We start from the raw sequence: 27,998 nt of genomic DNA, 5'->3' as shown, positions 1-27,998 counted from the left end.
TGTGACGTGGCTGGGTGCTAGAGAGGTGACAGTTGCCGTGTGCGAAGCCTCCGCCTCTTTCTCTTGGGCTGCGGGCGGAGACACAGCATCGTGCCGGTGAGTGCGGGGCTGGGGGCTCCCGCCGGGAGGCCCCGGCGCAGCGACGTGGCCCAGCCTGCGGGAGGCCGCGCCGCTGCCTTCCCCCGTGCCGGGGGCTGAGCCCGGAGGCCACGCGGATTCGGTGGCCGGTGGCAGTGGCGGCCTGACAGCAGCCCCCACTCCTTCGCGGACGCAGGGGCCTGGCTCTGCCCCGGGGGCCTGGCTCTGCCCCGGCTGGAGCGAGCCCCAGTCCCGGCAGGGGCCGGTAGGGCGGGGCGCTCGCACTGGCTGTGCCGGGCCAGGGCTGCGGTCCGTGCTGCACGCACATCCGGCTCCTCCGGGGCTGGGCGCATGCCACGGAGATGCAGGGGCGAATCTGGGCTTGCCCGGGTACCGCTGTGGTAACTAGTGACCGCCCCGCTCCCAGGGCACGAGCGAGGTGATAGCCTCTGTTGGGCCAGGGCTTGTCAGCTCTTCCCGGGAATCTGTCCCCCATCTAGGGCCACGGGTTAAACCTACTCAAGCGCCCCAGTCCCGTTTCCAGAAGCGATTCGGGCACTTGGGAGCAGGTCTCACTGGAAGCCAGTGGGATGCAGGTTCCTCAGACGCTTAGTGCTCTGAAATCTTTACCGCGGGCCCCCTTCTGCCTTTTTGTTCCCCTTCTTCCTCCATCCTCCTTTCTCTCTTGCTTCCCTGTTTTGCTAAGTTCTTCCTCTGCATATTGTTCCCAGCAGCAAGTCCTAGTTGACATTGTTCCCTGAGCTTCACGCTCCCCTTCTTCTCTAGTCTAACTGCTAAAATCATTATCAGTATTAACTACTGAATTGCTGATCAAGTGTCATCCCTGGGTTTTAGCATTAATATCCCAGTATGATTAATAGGGGGAGGGAAACGTTACCCTTCTGAGTCATTTCATTGTCTCATGCTGTCTGCTGACTCAGAGGGACACCACTGCATCTTACATTTGGAAGACTTTCCTCTTAACAATGAGGGATATAAACTTGATTTCCAAAATGAAAGCCTATATTCTGCATAGTCTGAATCTGTTCTGTGGATCACATAAATACATCAAATGAGCCATGTATTTGACATTTTGGGCTGGTGGAAACTGAACGAAGGGGAGAGCTCAAATGTCATTGAGAGAGACACCACAACCCCCCTACTCCTCCCCAAGGAGATAGGACAGAGGGCCTGCAATCAGTCACCTTCTCCCTTGACTGTGTAACATTAGCCTCCCCTGCTGTTTACATCCTCAATGTCCTGGTTTTATCTTGTCTTTGATAGCTCTTGGCAGAGAGGAGAGGGATGGGACATTTGCCTTCTCACAAATGGTCCACTTATTAGGTCTCTTTAATGATGTATATTCCTGAGCCAGATTCAGATGTGATGTAATTTTTTTTAAAGTTAATCTTGTTTGGAAAAGGTTTAAATAATACATAACCAGCCATAGCTGTTCCTCCTGAAAAGCTTGGGCCTTGTAGCCAGCCAGTCTGATCTGTGTAGTCTGAGTCTTTATAGACTGAAAAGATTTCACTGATTTCCCTGTGTTATATTAACTCTCATGTAAACACATAGACTTACAACTTGGGATGATTTTTTTATGCTTTAGTAAGGGGCAGTAAACAATAGTTCAATTCGTATGTGAGGGCTGCAAGAGAACTCCCTCATGAACATTCTTTGTAACTGGGTGAAGTTCTTTAAATGTTTTCTGCAGTCCGTCTTCCATCCACATCCAGGAACTGCTCTCCGTCCACTTCATCAAATGCTTTTGCCCAATAACTATATTTGATGTGGCCTCAGCATAACTCAGTTTTTCTACCTCCCAGAGCTCTTACCAAGTTCTTGTTTTCTTCTGGTTTACGATACTCATGCAGGGTAGGGCACGGCACAAGTGGTTGTTGGGTTGCTGCCTTCCCATTGTCTGGGTTTCTAAGGAGGATTCTTTAAAAAAAACCCACAACTTTCAAATCCATTTTAGTGTTGCTGATTGACATTTTTCTTCTTTAAAGGAAAGTAAAAGAGGGAACCCAAACTGGTTATCTCTAACTCATAATGTCTAGGGCCCTACTAAATTCACAGTCCATTTTGGTTAATTTCATGGCCAGAGGGTTTTAAAATTGGTCAATTTAATGATTTCAGCTGTTTACATCTGAAATTTCAGGGTTTGTAACCATGGGGGTCCTGACCCAAAATGGGTTGAGGGGGTGTTGCAAAGTAATTGTAGGTGGGTCCCAAGCTTGTCATCCTCACTTCTGTGCTGGCTTTAGAGCTGGTCTCTGAAGGCAGCACCCTCCCAGCTCTGCAGTTAGAGGAGGTTCCCGGAGGTGGAAGTAGGTAGGATCTCCCCCATGCTGCTGGGAGCACCCCAGCCAGGGGCTCCTAGCTGCTAGTCCACACCAGGGACAGATTAAGGTAGGTGCCCCTTGCCAATTTGGGGGCCCCCAGGAAAAATGGGTCGCCTAGCCCTGGAAAAAGCAAGCCCCTACCGGGTCACCCCGAGCCTGGGCTGGAGCCTGGGCTGTAGCCGCAGGGCTGAAGCCTTGAGCCCGGGCAACCTCAAGCCAGGACTGCTCTGAGCCCCAGCTGGAGTGTGTGTGTGTGTATGGGGGGCGGAAGCCCTGAGCCCAAGCTGCCCCAAACTCTGGCTGGAGTGGCAGAGGGGGTGATCATATTTCACAGGGCTGGGCTGATTTCACGGTCTGTGACACGTTTTTCATGACCGTGAATTGGTAGTGCCCTAATAATGCCAAAAAGTAGCTTTCTAACAGCTTAATTTCCCTACTTGTCTTTACTTAAGGCTTGTGCATTCTTGGAAACTTATTGAAATAGCCATTCTGGAAATTTTCCAAATGTAGCTGTGCTCTTAGTAACACTGGCTACGCTACTAGGGAGGTGTGTTGAGGGGCCTGGCTGTCATGGACCAGTCACATTTGAGTAGTTAAACCAGATGTTATTTTGACTGATGCAATTGAGCTGCATTTCAGTCATCTCTTTGCTCTTTCTGTTTGTAAAATCTCTTTATATGATGTGTGTTTTGAAAAGCTAACACAAAAAGCTAATATTTAACAGCAGGAGCAATGGCTGGTAAGATGCCTAGAATTGAGAAATTCCAGATAGTCTCTTATTTGAAAAGAAAAATATTGATTCTTTTTTAAAGAGCTAAACATATAGCATCAGTTTCTTTGAACAATAAAAAATAGGACTTTAGCTTTACTTATAAGTGGGGGTTTGAGAGTTCATGACTGCGGAATTTGCTGCAAAATGCATCCCTTGTTTTAGAATTGTGCAGCAGGATCTAAGCTTATGTTTTTAGCCCTTATGAAAACTTTCGAATATGAACCAGAATGTAAACCAACACTTTTGTTTTTGAGTCTACAGACAGCGGGAAACTCTGAAATGTGACCTGCCTGCATTTTTCCACTATTACTATTAATATCTGTCACTTGATTAGCTTTGACAATGTGCTTTTTCTGCTGTGCAGCACAAAAACCCCCACACTGTCCTTGCCCGAGAGATCTCCCTCGATTTCACTGAGAAATCCAAAGGTGGGGGCTGATTTACTGTTTTTTCTCTCTCCTCTCTTCCCACTGCCCAGTGAAGGGGTAACTGTGAAATCTACTGAGGATGAACATATCAACTGTTTCCCCAAACAATTTAAAAGCTTATTCATCTTTATTGGAGGTAGTGCCAGGTAGTGAGAGAGCTAGTTGATCTGGTGAAGAACAAGGAGTTCAAGCCTCACAGTGTCACCTCTTTCCCTGTTCAACAGGAAATAATAAAACAGATGTATCCCTTTCACAGTGCAAAGACTCAATTTCCTTACATTTTTTACACCATCTTCCACATATCTCCAAATGCCAAAAACCCAAACTGTCCCCTACTCAGCTGCCAAAAGATCCTGTGTTTCCTATGACATCTACTGCAGTGCAGTAGTGTTATGTTAAAGATCAAAAATCTTGGGACAGACCAAAACTGAATTCATTAGCAAAATACAAGAGTGTGTGCTAATTGTTTTATTTTCATGTTCATTAAAAAGAAAAAATCCATAACTTCTCTGAAGCTGCTGCAGAATTTCTAGTCTGCTGCTTTGGAATGGCACAGAAACCAGGGTCCCATGCTCCAGAGTTTAGGTCCAGGTTGAATACATTGAAAGGAGAGTTGCAACTTTTGTTAATTGGATCACTCTTCTGAGTTAGTTAGAACCTTTGTGTTTCAGTTCTTGATCATTGGCAGCTGAGTTAGACCCCAGTGAAATTAATGGGGCAGTTCATACCTTATAACTATTGGCTCTCTGCAAACTCAAGCAGTTTCTGATTGGTAAGATCATGTAAAATAGCAAACGTAATAGGAAAACTGTTTCCCAGCCAGTTTATTATACAATGGAAATTATTTTTTTAAAACTTTAATTGTTCTTAGACTTTAATTCTGATAAAACTTTCGCCCTAATGAAGAAGCTGAAAGCTTCAAATGGAAATCTGTTAAACAAGGTAGGCTCCATTGTGTAACTTTTAAAAAAAATTATTGGCCATTTTATAATTACCTGTAACTTTAACATGAAATGTGACTTTTATACCAGTTTTACTGACCTAAATTAATGCTGAGTTTTTATTCTATCCAGCAATACTATGTAGTATTAGAAGAATCTTGGTTGCCTATAGTTGGAATAGTGTAACTGAAATTTGTAAGTGCTGGTTCTCTTCAACTCATGAGAAAAAGCTTTTAAAAACTAGACTGTTAAACTTTGTTGCAAAATAGAAATCTGAAAGAACTAATTGGATGTTGCCGAGGCACCCATCATAGAATTTAAGTAGGTAAGTTCTTAAACTTCTTTGGCTTGCATAGTGTCTACATACCTTAATTATCCTATGTATTTAATTTCTGTTATTTACAGGAGGCTGTAATTGCGCCTCAGAACTAAATAGTGAGCCCCTATTTTTTCCCCCACATCACATCCTATTTTTTCTCTTAACTGTTCTCTCCCTGGTTGGTGTGTGGAAAAATCTACACAAAGTGAATCTAGGAATATTCAGCTGTACCCTTTGTCAGATGTTTTAAAGAATTTGAATGGAAAAGTAGTACTATGCTACTCTCCTGTTGAAATTATACAATGGTTGTGTTCTCCTCTGAAAATGCAGAGAATCTGTCCACTCCGTAAGCATGGAAAACACAGAAAATGGCCTAGAAACTTCTGTAAAACTGGTTGTATAAGTGAACTCTGCCGTGATATTATCCTTTGATGCTAGCATTACAAGGTTCATGTTCTAACATGGATTAATTGTTCTTTTAGAAAGTTCATTCTGTTTTGCATAAACATCTTCATTATCTGGCACGATGTCACTTTCCACCTATTTAATCTTAACTACAGAAAAAATAATCATGCTATTAAGATGGAAAATTCCATACCCCACAAAACTGTCAAAGGAGTGTGAATGGCTTGCATCTTTAAACAAATTCTGTTTTAGGAGAGGCTTCTTGTGCTCTCAGAGAGTCTTATTTTGCCATTTCATTTTTGTCCTCAAGCTCTAATCTCTTCTTCAGGTTTCCAAGCAACTCTTATCTCTAACTTTTGTGTTTAGGAAATGACTTGAGTTTAGATGGGCTTCTCTATTGCACAATTAGAGACAAGATATCTGAAGTCATGGGTTTACTGGGGAGTTATAAGAATGTAAGACAAACATTCATATCCAGCTGTATCTATTCAATAGTTAATTATTCAAGTAACTGTATCAGAATTTCTGTAGTGAAGTCCTTCCATGAGTCTGCTTTTCATCTTAGCCATTGATTTTTGTCCTCTAAATGAAGCAACGGGTTCCATTTGCACTTCTTAGTGATGTAATTTTTAAAATCTATGTCCTTTATTTACAGACAGACTTCACAGGATGAAAGTACAGGGCAATTTATATGGAAGCACAAATTTCACTTCCAAAACTCAGGCTTGCCTAAACTTTGTGTAGAACTGTTTTGCCCGTCAAACTTGATAGTACTGTCATCTAAGCTTTGGGTCAGAACTGGGCACAAGTTTTGCACACTTCTGGATGGTTTTATTTAATTTCTGATCTTGTGTTAATGTTTTTAAAGTATACAAATTTGCCTCAGCTGCTGAACTATAGAAGTACAAATTATTATTGATTTTATATATAATTGTTTATCATTTATTTATATTGTTTTTTTATTCTCTTACTAAATTCAGTTTATTAATACAATAAAAATACTACTGTAGTTGAAATGGTGCTGATTATTGCTTTTTCATGATCATGAAAATAAAACAATTCATAATTTCTCTGAAACGGCCACAGATTTTCTAGTCAGCTGCTTTGGAATGGTACAGAAATCTGAGTCCCATGCTCCAGGTCCAGGTTGCTGCAGAGTACATTGAAAGAGGAGTTGCAGCTTTTGTGCATAGACAAGAACTTAATTATAGATGTTAACTTTCTATAGACCACGGAAATACAGTAAATGAAAGCAAGAAACTTGTTTTATCAGGTATTTGATGTGGGTACTGCATTCCTTGGTATCTAGTATAAACTTTCTTAGTTGAATTGCAAAAGAGTTGTAAATTCTATAATCCTGGTGGAATAGGCACTTGAATCCCTGAAAGGATTTCCTCCACAAGTAGAGTATGTTAGTTCTAAGTGTCCATTTTCTCTTTTCAGATCTGTAACAATATACCCGAAGTCAAGAATGTTTTCCAAACTAGCCCACTCACAAACCTTTGCTGTTCTGCGTCGTGGTGTTCATGCTTCAGTGAGTGCTTCTACATCAGTTGCAACTAAAAAAAAGATCCAGGGACCTCAATCCTCTGAGGACATATTTGAACGTGAAGCTAAATATGGTGCACACAACTATCATCCCCTACCTGTTGCTCTAGAAAAAGGAAGAGGTACTGTATCTTGATTTGCCTTTATGCCGCACAAGAAAGCATAGTGCTTCAAAACTTTTTAGGGAATGTTCATGATTTTTAAAACTTGAAGATTGGCACATAATTTGGTTGTATCTGAGACAGGTAATGAAACCTAGGGTTTGTCTACACAAACAAACACTTAGTTTGCAGCAAGCTGGGGTGTAAATCTACCAAGCACTAGCCTGCCATGCACTAATTGTACGTGTGTTCCCTGCCATTGCACCCTAAAATGGGGATAGATTGTACCATACTATGGAATTCTTAGTGTGTACAGCAGGATCCACATGGACACTTAGTGCACCGAAGGTTAGTGCGGGTTAGATTTATACCCCAGCTTGCCGCAAACTAAGTGTTGTGTAGACAAACCCTCTGGTGCTAATGAGGGATTGTGCAACTAATGACTTCTAATAAAACTACTATTTGATTTGACTCAAGCTGAGGATCTAAACCTTGACTGGCCAAAAAGTTTTACATGTGCTTGCTTATTTCAGTCTCCATTATAATTGCTTAATATCTAGACTGAGTCTTGCTATGAAATCTAAACCAACTGACAATGGCAGTTGGTTTGGCACTGCAAAGCTGGTGTTTATGGTGGGATTTTCAGAAGCATTTAACTGATTTAGGAGAAAAGTCCCATTGACTGTGTGAGGTTTGTGCTCCATTCACTTAAATGCTTTTGAAAAATCACATCCTTCAGTCTTTTTTTTAAAGCCTTCATTGGAAGAATTCCTCATCTTTAGTTAAGTTAGAATGTAACTTATTTGAAAGACTCATTTATTCTTGTCACATAAGGAGTTTCTTTTGCTGAAGATGAGCTTGTTTCCTTACATCTGTTTCCTGAACTTTAAACAGTTTTCCTACTCCTTTCTCTAGCAAAAATATGTAATGGTATATGAGACACCCTGGCACCCCCTTATTCTCCACTGTCATATAATTAGGATATGTTTTGTACAAAGTGTGCCTTGTGAGGTATCATTCTAAAAGTCTTGATCTGCTAGACATTAATATCTCTTTGGATTGTATGTGCTATCATCATATATGAAGTTAGGCTATGTATGTCTTACTGAAACATGTTGTGAGATTAAAAACACCCATAAGCAGCCTTTCAGGTACAACAGTAAAAAGGTCAAACAATGTTAATGGCTAATTGAGGAAATGCACACAAACACAAGGATTACCCCAGGAACTGAGTACAATAGAAACTTCTCAGATGTAGCACTACACAATGGGGACTATTTGACCCAGGTCACAGCAAAAGATCTTTCCAGCAATTGGGAAGAAGATAGAAAAGGGGGAAATGACATCATGATGTTTCCTCGCTTTCCCTACAACTACAACAATACACCTGGAAACACCTGAGGAACAAAGACTGAACTGGGGGAAGTGATGGTCTCAGGCTAAAGGGATTTCTAGCCTGTGTATGAAAACCTGGGAAACCCAAGCTGCAAAGCAAAGGCAGCTTGTGTCTTAAGAATCTGCCAGCCTGTTTATCACTCAGGTTGAGAATTTGCTGATTTATATCCTACCTATCTAGTATGTTAAGCTCAGTTTGCCATTTTTGTTTATTTATTAGGTAATCTGCTTTGATCTGTTGCTATCACTTAATCTATTTTTTTTGTAGTTAATAAACTTATTTTATGTTTTAATCCAAACCAGTGTGCGTTTGACTAAGGTGTCTGGAGAAAATCTCAGCTTGGTTATCACAAGTATGCATGGTCCTTTTTATATTGAGGGAGAGGCGGACTGGGTATTAAACCCATATACTAGCCAGATTTGACCAGGGCAGGACGGTACTGCTCTGGGGTTCTATGCTGGGAGGCTGGTGGTTAGAGAGCCTGCACGTAACTGCAGCTGGGTGTGTCCCTACCTGTGTGCATGCTGGTGAAAGTGAAAGCTTGGAGGGCTTTGCAGCTTGTCACAGCAGCAGAGTGTGTGGGGGAGCCCAGACTGGTGGATCAGAGGGCTCAGTGGTACTCCAGTTCCAGGTGACGCCCCGGGGGGAACCCGTCACAGTGGTGTAGTTGGCCAGATCATTTGCGCAGCTTGTTGCTCTTGAGTGAGAGTTGCACTTCATACACTGGTGGTGATTTTTAAGTGTGGTGGCTAGAGATCAGTCAAAGAGGTTACCAGTTTGTTATTTTCTGGTTTTGGCATGGGAAATAGGGACAGAAAAGCAGCAAAATGAGTGGAAATGAAACTAGTAAGAGGTTGGAACTGTGCAAGTTGCAGGCAGAAGAGAGAAAAAGAACACAAAAGACTCTTGGAATTAAAACAATGACAGATAAAAGAAATGGAAGCAGGAACGTCGGACAAGAAGCTGCACACCGAAGAGCCATGAAAGCAGAGGAGGCTAAGCAAAAAGCTGCACACCAGATAGAGGCTGACAAAGAAATGGAGATCCAGAAGTTAGCCATGGAGGAAAAAGAAAGAGAGGAGCACCAACTGGACTTGATAGAGAAGCAGAACCAGAACACCCATGCTCTAGTGAGTCCCACCTCTCAAAACAATCCACAAATGGGAACAGTTGTGTCCTGCATATAGCGAGACGGGACATTGCTGAATATTTCTTCACCTTTGAGAGGCTGTGTGTACTTCACCAGATTCCTGAGGACCAAAAGATGCCCACCTTGATTGCAGAGTTGACGGGTAAAGCTATTCAATAAGATGCCAATTAGAGATGCTTCAGATTATGGTCAATTCAAGGAAATGGTTTTGAAACCGTTTCAGATTACACCTGAAACAGAGTAAAATTTTGAAGCCTTAAGAGGGGTGCTGGGATGAGTAATGTGGCATATGTAAACCACATGAAAGATTTGATGGAAAAGTGGGTAAGGGGAAAAAGGTGTTACAAGCTTTGAAGGAATGCGTGACCTTGTTGCTCCTGAGTATATGTAAAGATGATGTAAAGCAGTGTTTGTGGGACAAAAAAAGGGAAAAGGGTGGAAGAACTGGCTACTCTAGCTGATCATTTGAGCAAATTCAAGCATCTATTGCAAACAAACCACAGACAGGGGTTTAAACCTGGCAGGAAGCAGGGTTCCCATTTTACTCCTGGGAAGAAGGAGGGTGGATCGGAGGCTGGACACTTACCTCTCCAAATCCATTCCTCTAGTCTTTGTCCCAAATCTCCTGTAAAAACAGAGGAGCCCAGAAGGTGCTACCAGTGTAATTCCAGTTAGCACCTGAGGAATAAATGTCCTGTACTGGGAAAGAACAGGCAGCTAGATATTCATGGAAATGCTGCTACCCTGAGCACAGAGGCACCACAGGCAATGGCTACTCATCATACAGGGTTTTTAAAAGTAGCCTCTGCCCAGCCGGGCATGAAGCACAAAGCCTGTCAGGATTAATGGCAAGGAATACCTTGGGTGGGAAGAGACAGGGTCAGAAATTTCTGTGGTTAGAAGGAATGTTGTACAGAAAAGTGACTTACTGCCAGGACAGATGGCAGAGCTTTTATTAGTGGGAAGTTACAAAATCCTCGTGCCTTTGGCTAAAGTGCACAACGAAACTGAAGATTTGGGAGCTATATTGTTTGTGGCAGTGGTAAATGATAACCCAATTGCTTTGTTACTGGGGGAATGATTTCTTCCGTGTAGCTCGGGCTGTCAAGGAGAAATTTTATGCTGGAACCCCAGAGGGAAAGGGTGAAGTCCCAGGAACTGCTGGGGGAATGTCTCTTTAATCTCTCTACAGCAGTGGGAAACAGTATGCTTCCAGGGGTGGGTGTGGTTGAGGCCAGCTCCTGCCCAGTAGCTAATGGCAGCATCTTCTGGGGGGGCGGAGGAGGGGAGTGTGTTGCCTGTCAGTGAGGAAACTGTCCAGGTTGCTTACTGCCTGCAGGTTGCAGATAAGCAAGGGACAGACCTTGCTCTAGGGTGCATAGGGAGATGTGTCCTAGAGGGACGCCCAGAGGTGGGTGATGGAATCGTAGAAACCACTGTGGTGCGTGAGGGTTCCATTGACTCTGTAGCTGGAGGCAAACCCAACTCAGGAAGAGAGGGGTGTGTAGTGCCTGCCAGTGAAAGAACTATTCAGGCTGTTATCTGTGAGCTCTTTACAGCTGAACAGGGGATAGATCCCACTCTAGAGTGCAGAGGTGTGTGCCTTAGAAGGGGGCCCAGAGGAGGAAGCTGAAAAAGAATTAGTAGGGGTACAAGAATGTCTCCTCACTGATTACATGGGTGTGGGGGGGTTGCCTAGGACAGAAACGCTAGGTCAGCTTCTGTACAGTCAGGCACCCAACCAGTGGCTCAGGTTTTAAGAGGGAATCATAGAATATCAGGGTTGGAAGGGACCTCAGGAGGTCATCTAGTCCAACCCCCTGCTCAAAGCAGGACCAATTCCCAACTAAATCATCCCAGCCAGGGCTTTGTCAAGCCGGGCCTTAAAAACCTCCAAGGAAGGAGACTCCACCACCTCCCTAGGTAACGCATTCCAGTGCTTCACCACCCTCCTAGTGAAATAGTGTTTCCTAATATCCAATCTAGACCTCCCCCACTGCAACTTGAGACCATTGCTCCTTGTTCTGTCATCTGCCACCACTGAGAACAGCTGAGCTCCATCCTCTTTGGAACCCCCCCTCAGGTAGTTGAAAGCAGCTATCAAATCCGCCCTCATTCTTCTCTTCTGGAGACTAAACAATCCCAGTTCCCTCAGCCTCTCCTCATAAGCCATGTGCTCCAGCCCCCTAATCATTTTTGTTGCCCTCTGCTGGACTCTTTCCAATTTTTCCACATCCTTCTTGTAGTGTGGGGCCCAAAACTGGACACAGTACTCCAGATGAGGCCTCACCAATGTCGAATAAACAGTGTAGATTTCTCCGCCGAGAAAGGGGAGGAGGGAGCAATTTCCCAGTTGGGTAAGATACAGCGAGCAGCTAAGGAAAAGCTGCTGGAAGATCACAGCCCTTTAGTCTGTCCCAGTGCTGGGAGTGAAAAATCATCAGAAAACCCTAGGGTGGGGGTGGATTTGTAATATCTTAGAATACCTCTGGCTAATCACAGATCATCATAACTGTTGTATGGACACGAGTCTCTTTTCTCTTACCATGAGTGCTTTAAGTGTATAATATTGAAACACAGTATGGTACTGAATAAGGAAACTATACAAACCAACTCCAGTAAATAAAGTCACTGTACTTAAACACCATAGAGAAATAGAATGAATATTGTCAGCTCACTTGTAATTTAAAACAAACAAAAAAAATCAATAACCTCTTATACATACCCTTGGTTGATCAAGTGTCTACTTGGCACATATGATGACAGAATCACTCAGCTGTTCTCTATGGTTCTCATAATTCTTAAAAGGGTTTGAAACGGTTCTGTGTCAAAGATATGTATGTAGAAACAACAGAATCAATTTGTGTTTGAAAGGGGGATGCTTTTAATTGGGTTGTGGTGTGTTTAAGAGCAAAAACTGCTGGGAAGATGTTGCATGGACATTTTTCTTCACCTTTAAGAAACAGAACTTGCAGCAACTTCTTACCTTCAGTTATCTTATCAATGCACACAGTTTCAATTTAACAGTGAATATGATGAAGCATGTTAGATCCATATGATGGTGTTTGTATACTGGTCCCATTTGTGAAATCAACTGCACTATTATTTTAAAGTTGCCCATCTCTTTAAACCTTGTTTCAAGGTCTTCCTACATTGATTTCTCTAGTTCACAGGTTCAAAAGTATAATTTCTCCACCTTATTTAACTGTTGTTCCACTAAGTTGATGTGGTGGTCAGTTTGCTTACCCATGCCTAACAAATTTTGATAGGTCACTTGAAAGCTGTCAGCCTCCAGTTCTTAGTGGAAAAATTGCAGGATCCCATTATCAAGAATATCACTATTCTTATACTTAACTTCTCTTCCAGGGTTAATCCTCTCTATCGTTCCAGGACTCCAACATGGGGGAATGAGGGATATGAGTAGAAATGAGTACTCATGTGATCCCATCTAGCTTCATGGAGCAACAGCTCCACTATGGAAGTGCTTCTGCACTTGAGTGCTGGTTATGTGCTGCAATAGTCTGACACCCATTATGTGGCCTGTGAAGATATTGACTCCCAGTCAAGGTGCTTGTATGGCTGACCCTCCCTCCCCCATGCATTCACATTTTAAGGAATTGCCAGAATACCATATATACCAGACCCCAGGTCATTGTGTTTTATAACTGTAGTTGTACTGTTATTGTTTACCTATGGCCTCATTTTTCTCATGTACTCATCTAACCTAAACTTTTCTAGGTATTTATATGTGGGATGTAGAAGGCAGAAAATATTTTGATTTCTTGAGTGCTTACAGTGCTGTGAATCAAGGTCACTGTCATCCAAAGATTGTGGAATCTCTGAAATCTCAAGCTGAGAAACTGACCCTTACCTCTAGGGCATTCTACAATGATATACTTGGTGAATATGAAGAGTATATCACCAAAATGTTCAACTACAGCAAAGTTCTTCCAATGAACACAGGTAAAGTACTCTCCTCCCGTCTCTGTTTTACCCCTTACAAGTATGAGAGTTACTCTTGTAAAGGACCAAAAATTACAAGTGGCCAAATTGCACATATGTGGCTCTTTATTTTAGGTGTGGAAGCTGGAGAAACTGCCTGTAAACTGGCTCGCAAATGGGCATATACCGTGAAGGGAATTCCAAAATACAAAGCGAAGATTATTTTTGCAGGTATGTGAAATTAACATCATAAGAGCTTGTTCTTCAGGGGAGAAGAGAAGATTCTCCATCATAGTAGAACCCCAAGCATAGGCTAAAACACTATAGTCTTCTAGGGTATGATGATTATTTCACGGTATTTTTAATGTCCCAATCTCTCTCTTTCACTAAATTGGGTTTTAATGGCGGCCTTTACCCCTGGCAGCTCAGTGCAGTGCTGCTGTTATGTCTCTGCCTCAGATTTCCCAAATGAAGATTTTAATAAATCCACTGAAGCTTGTATATTGGACAGCACCCTTCAGGGGTCTGCCCCAAAGGCAGAACGTTACATGAATAGGCCTCCCCCTCAGCATCTCTAGCTGGAGGGAGGAGGGGCTAAATCAACCGTAGTCTGTCCATCCCAGTTATGTTCAAGGTCCCTTACCTGCAAGGCCTTCGTCACCCAGAACCCTCTTCCGGAGTCAGGGACTTCTTGGTGCTAGCTGGGAAGGGTCTCTCTTCTTGGGTCAAGGTTCCCCACAGCAACTGAACCTCAAAGACAGAATATAATTCCTTTAAACTAGGGCTTCTGCTGTTGGCTGGTGAAGTGGTTCATGGGAGCCAGCTTTCTCTGAGATCTAACATTCATAGTCCTTTTCTTCTGGAAATTCTTCCATCCAGGAGCATTATCTCATTGCTGGTGAGCCCCTCTCACCTTTTCCCCCCCCCCCCCCCAAGAAGCTTTCTCCATAGGAGCTTTCTCTTCCTGCACTCTGGGAACTGTTCCTCTCCTAGGATCCTCTGTTCTCCTAGCTCCCTGCAGTGGGGTAGATTTCCTTTTATCATGCCTAGGTGCTTCCCTCCTAATTAACTGCCTCCCAGTTACTCAATGAGTCAATAAGTCCCAAGTGAACCTGAGTTGCCTCATTCCCCCTTATAAAAACAATGAGGAGTTTGGTGGCACCTTAAAGACTAACAGATTTATTTGGGCATAAGCTTTCTTGGGTAAAAAACCCACTTCTTCCGATGCATGGAGTGAAAATTACAGATACAGGCATAAATATATATTGGCACATGAAGAGAAGGGAGTTACCTTACAAGTGGAGAACCAATGTTGAAGGCCAATTTAGTCAGGGTGGATGTTGTCCACTCCCAACCAGACTCCTTGTTGTTTTTGTGGATACAGACTAACACGGCTACCCCTCTGATACTTATTCCTCCTTATGACATCTGTCAGAGGTAGGCTGCGCTCTTGACCCCTTCAGAGGGCCAGCTACCCTCTGACATGGGTCAGTTGTAGGTTGTTGTGACATAGATTTAAGATATTAAAGCTAAATCTATCTCGGATCCCAACTGATTATCAGGAATTTTTAAAAGATTCACGTAATATAGATAACATATATTGTCTTAATAGAAGTACTTTTTAAAAGCCGAAGTTGAAAATTAATTCTTCCTTGCCATCCATTCAGAGTTCAGGATACGGTTTTCTTGGCAAAAGTTGATACTGCATGTATCAACAAGACAATGAATATAGTTCCCTGTTTTGTTATTAGGTGCTTGTGATGTGATGTGATGTCATCTGTTGCAGGGGCAAAAGAACTATGAACTCAGGTCCTGGAAGGTAGAAAGTCTTCAGTTTTTTTCTTTCCACATTATGGAAGATACATTTCAGTGTATGTCTATAATAAATTGAAAGCTTTTTTTTTTTTTAAACCTTTTAAATTACTTTTCTAAAATCAGTTGCGTGGTTGGTAGCAGTTTTCACTGGGAAGCAGTCAGCCTCTTATGAGGCTACATCACAGCCCCTGGATACCACTGCTGCTGTGTTAAAGCGCAAACCATATTTGCTGCCCTCACCCTGTCCAAAGCCTACCTATCACCGTCATGCAGCTCCCAGCAAGTTAGAGGTTTCTGAAATGGCTGCTAAACCCAGAGTTCTGTATGGCAGCATAGTAATCTCAGCAGCTGGGATGATCCCACTTCTATATAAGGCTTTCATACCAGATGTGGCAGGAGTTACCATTTCTGCGATAAAGCTGCATTGTAATCTTGATTATGTAGTGAATATAACAGGAACCTTGAGTTAATACTGGGAGCTGAAATTTCCTGATGTTACCTTATAATGCATAGTGCATTCTATAAGCAGAACAGGGACAAGTTACTTGTGATTGAGAAAAGTGCATACGTAGCTTAAAAAAATCTCATTTCTGTATAGCTATAATTACTGAACTTTGGCTCCCTTTGGTCACAGAACGCTGTTTTAAAACACTATTAAAATGTCAGGTAGTGATTTTGTTAGATATTTATCTTTTATCTTTTTGTTTTTAAAACTGATTTCTACTACTGCAGCTGTTAAGACTACTTCTGGCACTTGGCGCACATAGTGCTTAAACCATAAACCTTTGAATCATTAGTAGAGATGGGTGAAATTTTTTGCACAGCTTTTTTTGATGAAAAATGCAGATTCAGCGGCACAAACATTTTGCAAGGTTATGTCAATGTCATCAAATTATTTCAGTTGAAAAAAACCTTAAAAAATCCAGTACAAATCAAAACCTTTTGTTCTGACATTTTGTAAACAACTTTCAATTTCAGAATGTCCTTTAATTTTACCCCCCCCCTCCCAAAAAAAATCAATCCAAATGCTTGAAATCTAAACAAAACATTTTATTTTGGTTGAAGGAAACATTTTATTTGACCCAAAACAAACATTTTTTTTATTTTTTCAGAATTGCCAGTGAACCGAAAAATCTATTATTTGCCCAGCTCTAATCAGTAGTTATGCTTTTGTAGCCTAATTGAATGCAAGTAAGTTTATAAATGCTGTTTAAAGTCTGGAGTTGAGTAATATATTGTCCTCTGAAGAGGCAAATTCCAGAGGGCGTGGAAGTTGTAAACAATTGATTTTTTTTCATATATTTTTAACATACAGTATTTAAATAGTGCAGTTTAACAAGTACTTTCCCATCATAAGGGACATATTCTACATATATGGTTCCCCATCACCATAATATCTCAGCACCTGCAAATTATCTAAAATAGAAATAATCCCTCTCTTTGTGAGAGGTGTGGTTTGTGGAGGGATTGTAGAGGCAATGTCCAGCTAGGTAGGGCCAGTCCTGTTGAGGGTTTTTAATAGCATGGCAGACTACTTAAGGTGGATTTTGTACTGAATAGGGGACCTGAGAGCAGAGTACTAGGGCGATGTGATGTTAAGTAGACAAATTGTGGCATGTTGTACCAATTCAAACTTCTTTTGTTGTGTGGTGCTTTGATCCTAGATGAGTGTGTTGTAGTAACCAAAGTTACAGATCATGTATGTGTGGCTCACTGTAGTAACATGGCTGTTGTAACAATCCAGGGGATCTTCAGCAGTTGGGTATTGCTGCAGGGCTGGGGTGGTTCTGGCCATACCCCTTATGTTGGGGACCAGAAGGAAGGCTGTCTAGAGCTGGCTTTATGAGCTCTACAGCACCTGGGGATTTCCCCCATGATCCTCAGCTGGCTAGAGCTGCTGATTTTTATGGCCCCTTTGCACCAGCAAATTGGCACAAAGAGTGGATTAATTTTTGTCACTGATTTTTTTTTTTTTTTTAAATTATGATTTAAATCAGCAAGGAGGAAACCTTGATTTAAATAATCTATTTTAATCTTGTTTTGCATTTGTACTTTCTATTTATTTTCATAAAGAAAGGTTCAATCTCATTTGTTGGTATAACTATTAAAACATGTTGATTTGCAACCAGATATACTCTTCGTAGTAGATTTGGTACTACTTTTTGCTAACCAGAAGGATATGTTATATCTATACACTTTTTTGAGCAATTATATATTTTAACATACATTCTGATTATTAATTTTTACAAGCAGGGGCTACATTAGAAAATTGTGAATGAAACACTTCTTATTTACAAGGTGATTTTTTTTTCAACGCAGGACTTGTCAAGCTGCATTGGACAGAAATTAGAATTCAACTAATGTAGAACACCAGCATTTTTTAAATTAGTTAAATAAAACTACCTAAATGTGCTGGGTACATAGGAAAAATAGGCTTATAAAAACATTTTTATTAAACAAAAGAAGCATTATGCGTAGTTAGTGAATTGACAGATTGTCTCTGGTCACCCTGGACTAAACAGGTTAGGTACCTAACTCTCATTGAAATTAATGGGAGTTAGGTTCCTTACCTGCTTCTGCGCTTTTTGAAAATCCCAAGAGGTTAGGCACTGAAGTGCATAATTTCCTTTGTAAATCTTGTCCCATGTCCTTTAAGTTCTTAGAATTAGTAGATCTGATCCTCTCCCACCTGATTTTGATTTATAAATTGTAAGAGGAAATCAAGCTTTCTTGCTTTTTCAGCTCCCAGTTGGTTTCTTAACTTCGAACTAGCACAGGTGAGGAAAATATTCTGTCTACCCTGCTTAGCTAAATTGAAACCACAAGTAATTATGGTAAAAGCTGTTCTGCACAAAAGAAAATGTAAAGTACTTACGTTTGTAAAAATGTAAATGCCAGCGTTTGCTCCTTTTGTAAAGAGTGATGATAATATACTCAATGCAATAAGTGGTATTTATAAAGCTTGAGTTAACCTCAAAAGTTAAACGCTATTTCGCCCCCAATTCTGTATATAATTTAAAAAGCAGCACCCTTTAACTCATTAAAATTTGAGGGCTCATTAATTCAGCATTTTTTATATAATATGTGAAACGGATAGATTCTAGTAAGTTTAGGCCTTACTATAGATTTAAACAAGTTTATTTTTAAAAGAAAAATACAAAAATCTGATGTTTAAAAAATGGATTAATATTTACTTTTATCTGTCCTGGCACAATAAGACTGGAGAACTTGGCCCCATATCTTAATTCTTTACCTGTGTTACTGAACACCTGGTTCCTCTTAACTTGGGCAGTGAAACTGTACTAATATTTCACTTCTGTTTATAATCAATTTAGTCAGTTTAACTCTGGTCTCTTACCGGCGGCCATATTAAAGGATACCATCCACTTAAAAACTGGTCTTTCTGAATATTTTATCTGCTAGTTACTTGTAACAGCTCAGATTAATAACAAATTTTTAACCTTTTTCAGTTTTTGTTCACTTTCCAGGACTTACAGCATAATAATTTTTCTCCTGAATAGTGTGTTTTCTCCTGTGGTGTTGGTGGGTGATGTGGCATGGGGTTTTTTTTGTTTGTTTTGTTTTTTGTTTCTGGTGCCTTTCATATAGCAATGGGGCAGGAAATAGTCTTAGTGTGTTTTTGTAAACTCACAAATTAGCAAAAGGCCTGAGATATTAAATAACTCATTAAAAAATACAAAAATCAACCAGCTTGAACTCTGGTTGCTGCCCCATCACCAATACTGACTGTTGACTGACTGGTGTACTTTACAAGATTCTAACCATCCCATAGCCGACAGAATTATTATATGTTTTCAACTAAGTGCTACAGTTGAATGCCTTTACAAGTGTTCAATATCTATTTTTTCCCCTCCTTCTAGCTGGGAACTTCTGGGGTAGAACAATGTCTGCCATCTCTAGCTCTACAGATCCAACTAGTTATGATGGGTTTGGACCATTTATGCCAGGTTTTGAAGTAATTCCGTACAATGACCTTCCAGCTCTTGAGGTATTTCACAATATCTTCCTCTAAAATATCATTCTTAATCTCTCCTTGTAGGTATAGTAAATACTGATGCAAAGAAAGTGAACATGGTTTACCCTCGGAACAAATGTTTGACTACAAAATACAACTTTTTGTACCTGTTTAGTTTTTTTGCAGTTTTCATTTTAGAACCCAAAGGAAGAATTATACTACCTGCAGTGGATTGCACAATAGTAAAGTGCTCAGGACATGAGTGAAGAATACCATATATATCTTGAACAGCAGGAGGAATTTGGATAGGCAAAATAAATACAAAAACTAAAACTTTGATATTAGTCCCAATACCCTGACCTACTTTTCTGACAAACGGCTTTTCAATGGCCAAATGGTTAGGCCTGACACTTGAATTTAAGTCACTTCCAGTAGCACGATGTCCCCTAAAACTATGCTGGGGTGGTGTTTTACTTACCTAACTGAAGTGCCAGCACCACTTCCTGCAACATCCTGGATTTTCTTGGGAGGTTTCCCATCAAGCTACTGGCCAGGCTTGTTGTTAGCCCAAATAAATAAGTGCATCTTCGTGCTAATAGGATGCTGGATTAGTAGCCTTGGAGACTGAAGGCTTCCACTCAGCCATAACACAAGTAAAGCTCAGTGGGAGTGCAAGCTCTACCATCTGCCGTTCTCTCATACTTTAGCCATGATCTGGAGGTGAGAGGTTATAGGGGTGAGAGGTTAGTTCAGTCTCTGTGCCAACAAGGATGCCAGTGGTTTGGAGAGGAGATGGAGACTGATGTGGTAGAGATGTTTGTTTCTTAAGAACTCGACTGAGACTACACACTTAATTCTTACAGAAACAAAGGTTTTTCAGTATTTTTAGTTGCTTTGAGGATAAGATTATTAAAAATTGGATCAGACTATCAACCTTCATGGTGGAAGCTCTGTATTTATCTGGTTTCAGTCAACTTCATTTAGGTTCTGGAGGTGCTTTGAGATGTGGTCTGTAACTTAGACCCATACTTATTCTGTCTGATAATAAACATACATTGGTTGTGTTGTTAATGGGAGGCTCTGACTATCTCTTTCTGGGTGGCCGAGGTGCCAGCATCTCATACTGGCAATTTTTGGGTCTTTGCTTAAGAAAACTTCTAATGCTGACAAATCTTGCCAGTTCTAACCTTGTCTCTACCCTTATGGGGGAAAGTTTATTGAGAAAGCTGTAGCAAAACCCCTCTATGAATGCTTAGTCTCTGAATTTTCTCGAACTTTTAAGGCTTGAATGTGTGGACATGTCTGCAGACCCTGCTAGGGAATGATTAAGCTGCACTTGAATGGCTACATTCTTGTGAGGAGATCCAGGAGCTACTATTGTTCAATTGCTTTTCTCTCTCAAGAGTTCTCACAAGAGGTTACCAAGTTAATACATTTAACTGATTTGATAAGCCCCTTGTCTGGGTGCCCAACCTCTTTTAAGGTTTCTAATCTCTTATGCATGCAAACAGACTAATTTTTCGAGGTACATGGTGATTGAAATCTAGCCTTTACTCCTTCATGCCAATAAATGTTAAAATACATAATTAATGCTTATCTAAGGTAAAAATTTGGGGTTAGATTTAGGTTCTGTTACAGGGATTCATCTATTTCCATGATTAAACTTTAGTAAATGGATTTTTTTCCTCCTTCCAATCCACATGTCCTTCATAGCGTGCACTTCAGGATCCAAATGTAGCAGCTTTCATGGTTGAACCAATTCAAGGTGAAGCAGGTGTGGTTGTCCCTGATGAAGGTTATCTAACAGGAGTGCGAGAGCTCTGCACAAAACACAATGTAAGTAATTCATTTTAGCTAAATAATTTAAAATACATCCTGTCAAAGTTGAGTAATTACCAGAATCTTGGCCTGTGAGGCCCTTGCAAATAATTGATGCATTTAAGTCAAAATGCAGTGTTGAGGCCTTGGTGTATTGTTAAACCATTTGTTTTCTTCCAGTATAAATGAGACTAACTACAGTGCATTTTTCAGATCCATCATGACAAGCCATTACAGTATTTTGGAGCAGCAGTAGTTAATACTTAGTTCTTTTGTTTCTCAGTAGTGTGTTATCTAATTATTAACTTCTTAAATTTCACAATGATGGGAATCAAATTTACGGGCTAGATCTAACATGATGTGTCTGGGTGAAATCAAGTGTGTCATGATATTAACAGTAGTCAAGATGAAATGGAAGTGTAAAGCATTTGAGTTTGTCCTTTTTTAAATTAATTCTGTGCCTAGAGAAATTAGCTGCTGTTGAGGAATAATGCTAGCTAGCCAAAAGCTGTGTTCAGTCTCTTGGTGCTAGAGGCATACCTTCTATTTCTCCATGCAATGGACAGGTTTCAAATAATGCAACTGGCAAAGTTCACTGGCACTAGGGAAGCTACTCATGACTGCATCCAACCCCAGATCTGCATTCCATATAAACACAGTGGGCCAGGCTAATCGCTGGTGTCACTCTCTCAAATTAGTGGAATTGTCTGTTTATCTCCTCAGTTAATTGAGTCAGTGAGACAACTGCTGCCATTGCAGATCCTGCCATCCAGATAAGATCATTTGGGATCAGGACGCACATGGAATTAGCTCCTAAGAGAGTGGTCAAAAAATTAATGTGTAGCTAGTACGACTTTAGGTCCCTATAAAGCACTTAATTAACATTAATATCCCACATGCCTCTGTTAGTGTCTTCCGCCTGACAGTGATTATCTTATGTTCTCCCTATTCAGCTATTTTGTACGAAAATCCAAACAGTGCATCCTCTTCATAGTGGAGTATCTGCTCCATAATCCCTCTCTTTTTAAAGTAAGGACAAATATAATACCAGCAATTAGACTTTCCTGCATAATACACAATTATCTCTTTCTCCAGACATAGTCAATGCTTCTCTCTCCTTAGGCTGTCATCTTCTTCCTCCTCCTCCATGGGCGTTATCCATGTGGCAACGTGACTATAGGTTGCATCTTAGGATAAAGTAATTTAAGATTGTAGTGTTTATAATCTATTTTACTACAAGACCAATAGACTTACTACCTAGGGCTTTCAAAAGTGCTCGGCATTAGCCTGCTTCTGCAGTCACTGAATTGACTTGAGTGAGAGTGGAGTTAGACCAATGATGAGGGCTTTGGAAAATCTGACCCCTTGTTAAACTGCTATAACACCTGAAGTTCTATATAAAATAATGTGGAATGTGCTAAATGTAGAATAGAATTCTTGTCTGCCCCAAAGAAGTCTTAATGTAAAAATTACCGTATAGTAAGTCGAGCAGTCATTACAGTCAGTGTGTCATGGAAACAATGGGTTTTCAGGAGTTTTGCGGAGGAAAAAGAAGAGTGCTTGGTGTAGGTTAGTTGGCAGGTATTTCAGGTACTAGAGGTGACTTTGCTATGTTGTATGTTAACTTTCTGAAAGATCAGTATGTCTAAATCTTAATTCGATATCTGAGTAAACTGTCATTCATTGTTGAATTTTTTTAAAGGTTCTGTTTATTGCTGATGAAATACAGACTGGCTTAGCTAGAACTGGAAAAATGCTGGCTGTTGACCATGAAAATGTGAGACCTGACCTGGTGCTCCTTGGAAAGGCCCTTTCTGGTGGCGTATATCCTGTAAGTAGCAAGACACTGTTTTAGTTTAAACTAACTGCTCATATTGGAGAAACTATATTGTCACAAATTAAATGTAAAATTGATCTGATGTGTGGCATTCTTGGGGAAGGTGATGTATGTACATATAGGAATAACTGCTTCCAGAATTATGAGGTACTCTGAACCAGATACCCTAACTTGCTAGAAATACAGGTGAAATTCATGAAATACGCAATTTGTTAGTTGCTTGTCCAACTGTTAGTATAGTAAGCACTATATATTAATGATTGGACTAATAGTATGCCTGCCAAAAGAGCAGGACATTTGTTATCATCTTCCAAGCCAACCACTGAGACTTGTTCTTTGGAGGATTGACTTCCAAATTAGTATAAACGGTATGAACTATCCTAGTTCTTATGATGGTGATTTAAGGTATTGTGGTTCTGACATTCAAAGTACTGCAGTATGTCACTTGTGTCTCGTTGAATGTTATCCTAACAAGCGAGAACAACTGTAAGTATCAAATGTTAAGGGCAGGGTTCCTCTCTGTGTCAGAGTACCAATCATTCTATGCTCCGATTCTCATAGAGCTGTTTCGTTGCTGTTTCTGTGCTGAGCTGGATGAACTTTGAAAGCTGAAGAAAATTCTCACGCACACATTAAAATGGCTTCTGTTAAAGAATTGTTTCTGAGTGAGCATTAGTCTTCATCTTGTTTCAGTTGTCTAGAATGCCCATGTGAACTCGCTTAAATGGCTCTAACATAATGAAATTCCTGCTGAGTAGGAAAGCAACAACCAGTAATTAAGCATTACTGCTGACTGGAGCGCTATCTGAGCTGTTAATCAGAATACTAAATATTAAAATCCCCCCAAAATGCTAAACAATGCAAAATGCTTCTCATATCTACTAAGACATTATACAGTACCTGTGTAGTTAAGTGGTTTATATTTAGGCTTGGCAGAATTTTTCTTTTTTTTTTTTTAATAATTTCAATGTTTATTTTTAAGCTTTTCAGTTTTTTTTATCTTTTTATTTTTAAATTTTCACAGTTGCAGGGAATTATGGGAGGATCAGACAATGGGGGAATTAGACAATTATTTAATGACAGTAGACATTGATTCATAACGTTAAAGCTTTATAACTATTAAAACACAAATTACCAACATTATGTCAAAATATACAAAGTAAATATCCTTAAATTAAACTCTGAGTTCTCAAGCTGAGTTCTTCTTTCTTTGCCTATCTGTATATTTCTGTTATCACTGAAAATACTGTTTCATCAGTTTGTGTATGCATGGTGAAATCAATGTTTACTGACATTTACTGATATAAATCTAATCCTTCCAAACTTAGTTATATTGTGCCATATGACTGCTAGACAGCCTTTCCTTCTATATAGATCTGTGGATGTGGAATCTATGCAGGAATGTGGATGTTTGTAACAAACTATGCAGACTGAAAACTACCAATTTCTAGGTACTGAAGGAAGTCTGGTCTAAGCGTTAAATTATTTTGATCATTACATATATGCAAGTGAATTGGTGGACATTCCCAATTTTTAGGTATCAGCAGTACTGTGTGATGATGAAATTATGCTGACCATTAAGCCAGGTGAACATGGATCTACATATGGAGGAAATCCATTAGCCTGCCGTGTGGCTATGGCAGCACTTGAGGTATGTAGGTTCTAGCTAAGATTTTGACATTCCAGGGACAATATTACATTTGATATGGTTGCTTTTTGTTTAAATGATACACTTTAGCAAAAGTTGATGTGTATAAACAATGGAGAATAATGACTTCAAAATTTTACTAAATAAATGGCATTTCTAGTGGTGCTGTCCATTTGAATTTTATGTTTAGCTAGGAGTGGAAAACTGATGGTAGCTACTATAATTTGTATATATTGACTGTTACAAAACACATTCTAAAATAACTGTTAGAAATGTATCCTCTACTTTCTATTAATTTTACTGTTTTAAAATTCTTAAATATTCCAGTATAAAAAAGTTGGGGATGATAATACTTTACATATCAGCTTTGTCTAGTGGAAGACCAAATATTTCAATGGCATTATAGGGAGTTAATAAAATAACATTCTCCTATGCCATTTTTAATAAAAAAAGCTTTTAAATGTTGTCATTTTATTATAGTGTGTAGAAGGATGTTAGTCTGTTATAGTTCGTTTACTCAAATGTCTGTGGTGTCAGAGTTCAAAACAGATGTTGTTACAATATCATGTCAAGGAATCCATGCTTTAATAATCATTTAATGTAAGTTTCCCAGTAAATCATGAAGCTTTTTTTTTAAAGTATTGTCCAATATATAGATTCAGGCAAATTCACGGATTAATAGATTGTGTCTTCGAAAAGTGTCCACCTGCTTGTGTGTGGTTTTAAAAAAAAAAAAAGTGAAAGTAACAAGCAAAAGAAGGCAGATTTTAGATTAAAAATTCAGAGCAATTCAGAGCTTGTCAGCATGAAGTATTAAGGACCCCTAATGTACAAGTAATCAGCTTGGATGGTCAGCCTCCACCATGATTTCTCTAGCAGATATGGTTTTTTGTACCCCAACATTAAGTGCTGTACTGGGTAATATATTTCATGTTTGTACATACCAGTATGGTGTATTCCACCTTAGCAGAGAAACTGAAACAACCAAAAAGCCCTTCAGTTATCTTCAGCTTCAACTTCTTTTTAGGTGATTGAAGAAGAAAGCTTAAGTGAAAATGCAGAAGCAATGGGCAACCTATTAAGAAGTGAGCTCATGAAGACTCCATCAGACATTGTGACCAATGTAAGAGGAAAAGGATTACTAAATGCTATTGTTATCCGTGAAACTAAAGGTAAGAAAACTCTCAACCAGTTGCAAAGCTAACGTGAGTGACAGGTTTTTAACTTGACTTGCAGATATTGCGTGAAATGGAGGATGAGTTAATTACGGCACCTTGGGTTTCAAATCATGGCTAACCCATCTTACTCTCCAGTGGCAGTGTGTCCACACAACTTCATGTTCCTGATAAGAGATACTTTTCCTTTCTAGTGTGTGTAATTTCAAGCAGAAAAAGCTGGTTAGTTTATGTTACATCAACCATTGTAAATTCCCACAGATATGACAAATGCTAAACTATCAAACCAATGCTGGCAACAGACATCACACATCTTTATCACTGTCAATAAACACCCTTCCAGCTAATTGCCCAAACAAAGCCGGATGGAACAGATAGCGATGTCTTTTGCACTGTGCCCTGAAAGTCCATCCCAGCCACACAGAGAGGGAATAGCTTCTAGAGTTGAAGGCACACTATTAGCATGCATTGCTGCTGTACTCCCAGGTTGTCAGTCCTGGAATAAACAGGTAAAGTGTCACAAATGAGTACAATGAGGTATTGGGAGAGGAAGAGATGACCCCTGAGAACATCAGTTTCCAGGGACTAACTCCTTGAGTTGCACCTGAAAGTGCAGAATACAGAGTAGTGCTGTCATATACTCTTTCATTTTTTCTGCTGGTTCTGGTCCTGTTTCTTTCTGTGGTAAAGTGCTGCAGGGAAATGCTGCAGTTACCTTGGTAGTTTTAAGACATTATGCACTGATTTAGGTATATCATGTGCACCTTATTTGTAACCTCTGTTCAGTCGTCCTCCTGTCTCTTTCTCCACTTTGTTTATATTTAGATTTTAGCATCTGGGCTCCTAAAAATTACAGTGATTAGGAAGGAGGGAATGGCCTAGATTGATAGTAATCTCATCAGAGCAAGGGATATGTGTTTTGTGGAGGACAGAACTTTTGGATGCGCCATCCCTGTCTGTCGTATATCTAGCTACTGTAGTCCAGAATAAATTGTATCTGATTTCTGTGTCAAGTTCTCAGCAGCAGAATAGCAGAAAACCTGTGCTGGAGACAAAATATGGATATGCCACTGTCCCATATGTGCATTGCTAACATTTACCTGGGAAGTAGCTCATAAATGGAGTGGCCACCTAAGATAAAGAACACTGCATATGTAATCTAATTACTGCCAGACAGCAAAGATGCTGCAATCTGGTACCACAGACTACAGATTAACATGGTGACACTTAATATTCTGTAGCATAATTATTATGATTTTTTTTTTTTTTTGGCTTTAGACTATGATGCCTGGAAAGTGTGTCTGCGGCTTCGTGATAATGGACTTCTCGCCAAACCCACGCATGGTGACATCATCAGGCTGGCACCCCCGCTTGTGATCAAGGAGGATGAAATCAGAGAGTGCATTGAAATCATTCATAAAACCATTCTGTCTTTCTGAAGACATGTTGTTTCAGCACATCATCTTGGGTCAACTAGCAGATGCAGTTGAAAGATGTGCGATAAAGATCCCACTCTCAAAGCAAACATCCACTCCTGTATATCTTAAAGGACTTATACTTCTAAAACTTAGTTATGTTTAGGTATTTAAATTATAATGGATTGGAAGAAGGTAAATCATGACTCTGAAGTTTCCTATCTCTTGTGACTATTTGCAAATGAAGAAGTGAAGCTATATTCAACCAATTATGTACTGTATGCTTTAAGTTAAACGTCTTGACAGGAGCTTGTATGTAGACATCTGTTAAATTGCTGAAGGTCTCAGCCAAAGTTGAATGTGTAATTTACACATATTTTAATAATAAACATTACCCTTTCGTATAACTGCACAAAGGTTTGTATTTGGCATTTTATCTCACTTGGTGCTGTACATGTAGGGCTGAATCTCTTGCTGTGGACACTACTGGTTGTCACGCCAAGAAATCCTGGCTCCCATCCTCAAAGCATCAAGAACGGCACACTTTTTTTGTTCTTCTTTTGCAATTTAAAAAGGCATCTAACTGTAAAGGTTTGATAAACTGGATGTTCTACTGGTAAATGTGTCACGGACCAGCTTATACTCTGTATGTAAAATCTCTTGAATGTATGACAATAATAGTAATTGTTTTCAAGAACGTGATCTCAGTGTTCTGTTTTACAGATTGTGAAACTAATCAGTGTACAGATCTTGGTTTGCCATTCTAAAACTGTTATCCTTCTATAATTTGATGTTTATTTACATTACAATAAATACATCTTGTATTAAGAAATGTCCATGTTCAATTAAAACTGTCAATGCAATAAAAAAGGATTAGCCTAACTTGAAC

At 40.1% G+C, this 27,998-nt stretch overlaps 1 protein-coding gene across 1 annotated transcript; it reads left to right on the top strand.

Moving 5' to 3' along the window:
- On the top strand, positions 1 to 27,997 carry OAT (ornithine aminotransferase). The gene is made up of 10 exons (XM_024210737.2): positions 1 to 96; positions 6,732 to 6,958; positions 13,222 to 13,446; positions 13,561 to 13,656; positions 19,122 to 19,249; positions 20,930 to 21,052; positions 22,737 to 22,865; positions 24,409 to 24,522; positions 25,547 to 25,691; positions 26,973 to 27,997. The coding sequence occupies exons 2-10, from the start codon at positions 6,760 to 6,762 to the stop codon at positions 27,131 to 27,133; spliced, it is 1,320 nt and encodes a 439-aa protein (XP_024066505.1). The 5' UTR covers positions 1 to 96; positions 6,732 to 6,759; the 3' UTR covers positions 27,134 to 27,997.
- Position 27,998: the final 1 nt, after the last annotated feature.

Source organism: Terrapene carolina, unplaced genomic scaffold (assembly GCF_002925995.2).
Source record: "Terrapene carolina triunguis isolate 2854851 unplaced genomic scaffold, T_m_triunguis-2.0 Scaffold95, whole genome shotgun sequence".
Lineage (NCBI taxonomy): Eukaryota > Metazoa > Chordata > Testudines > Emydidae > Terrapene > Terrapene triunguis.
This window is presented reverse-complemented; position numbering and strand designations above follow the sequence as displayed.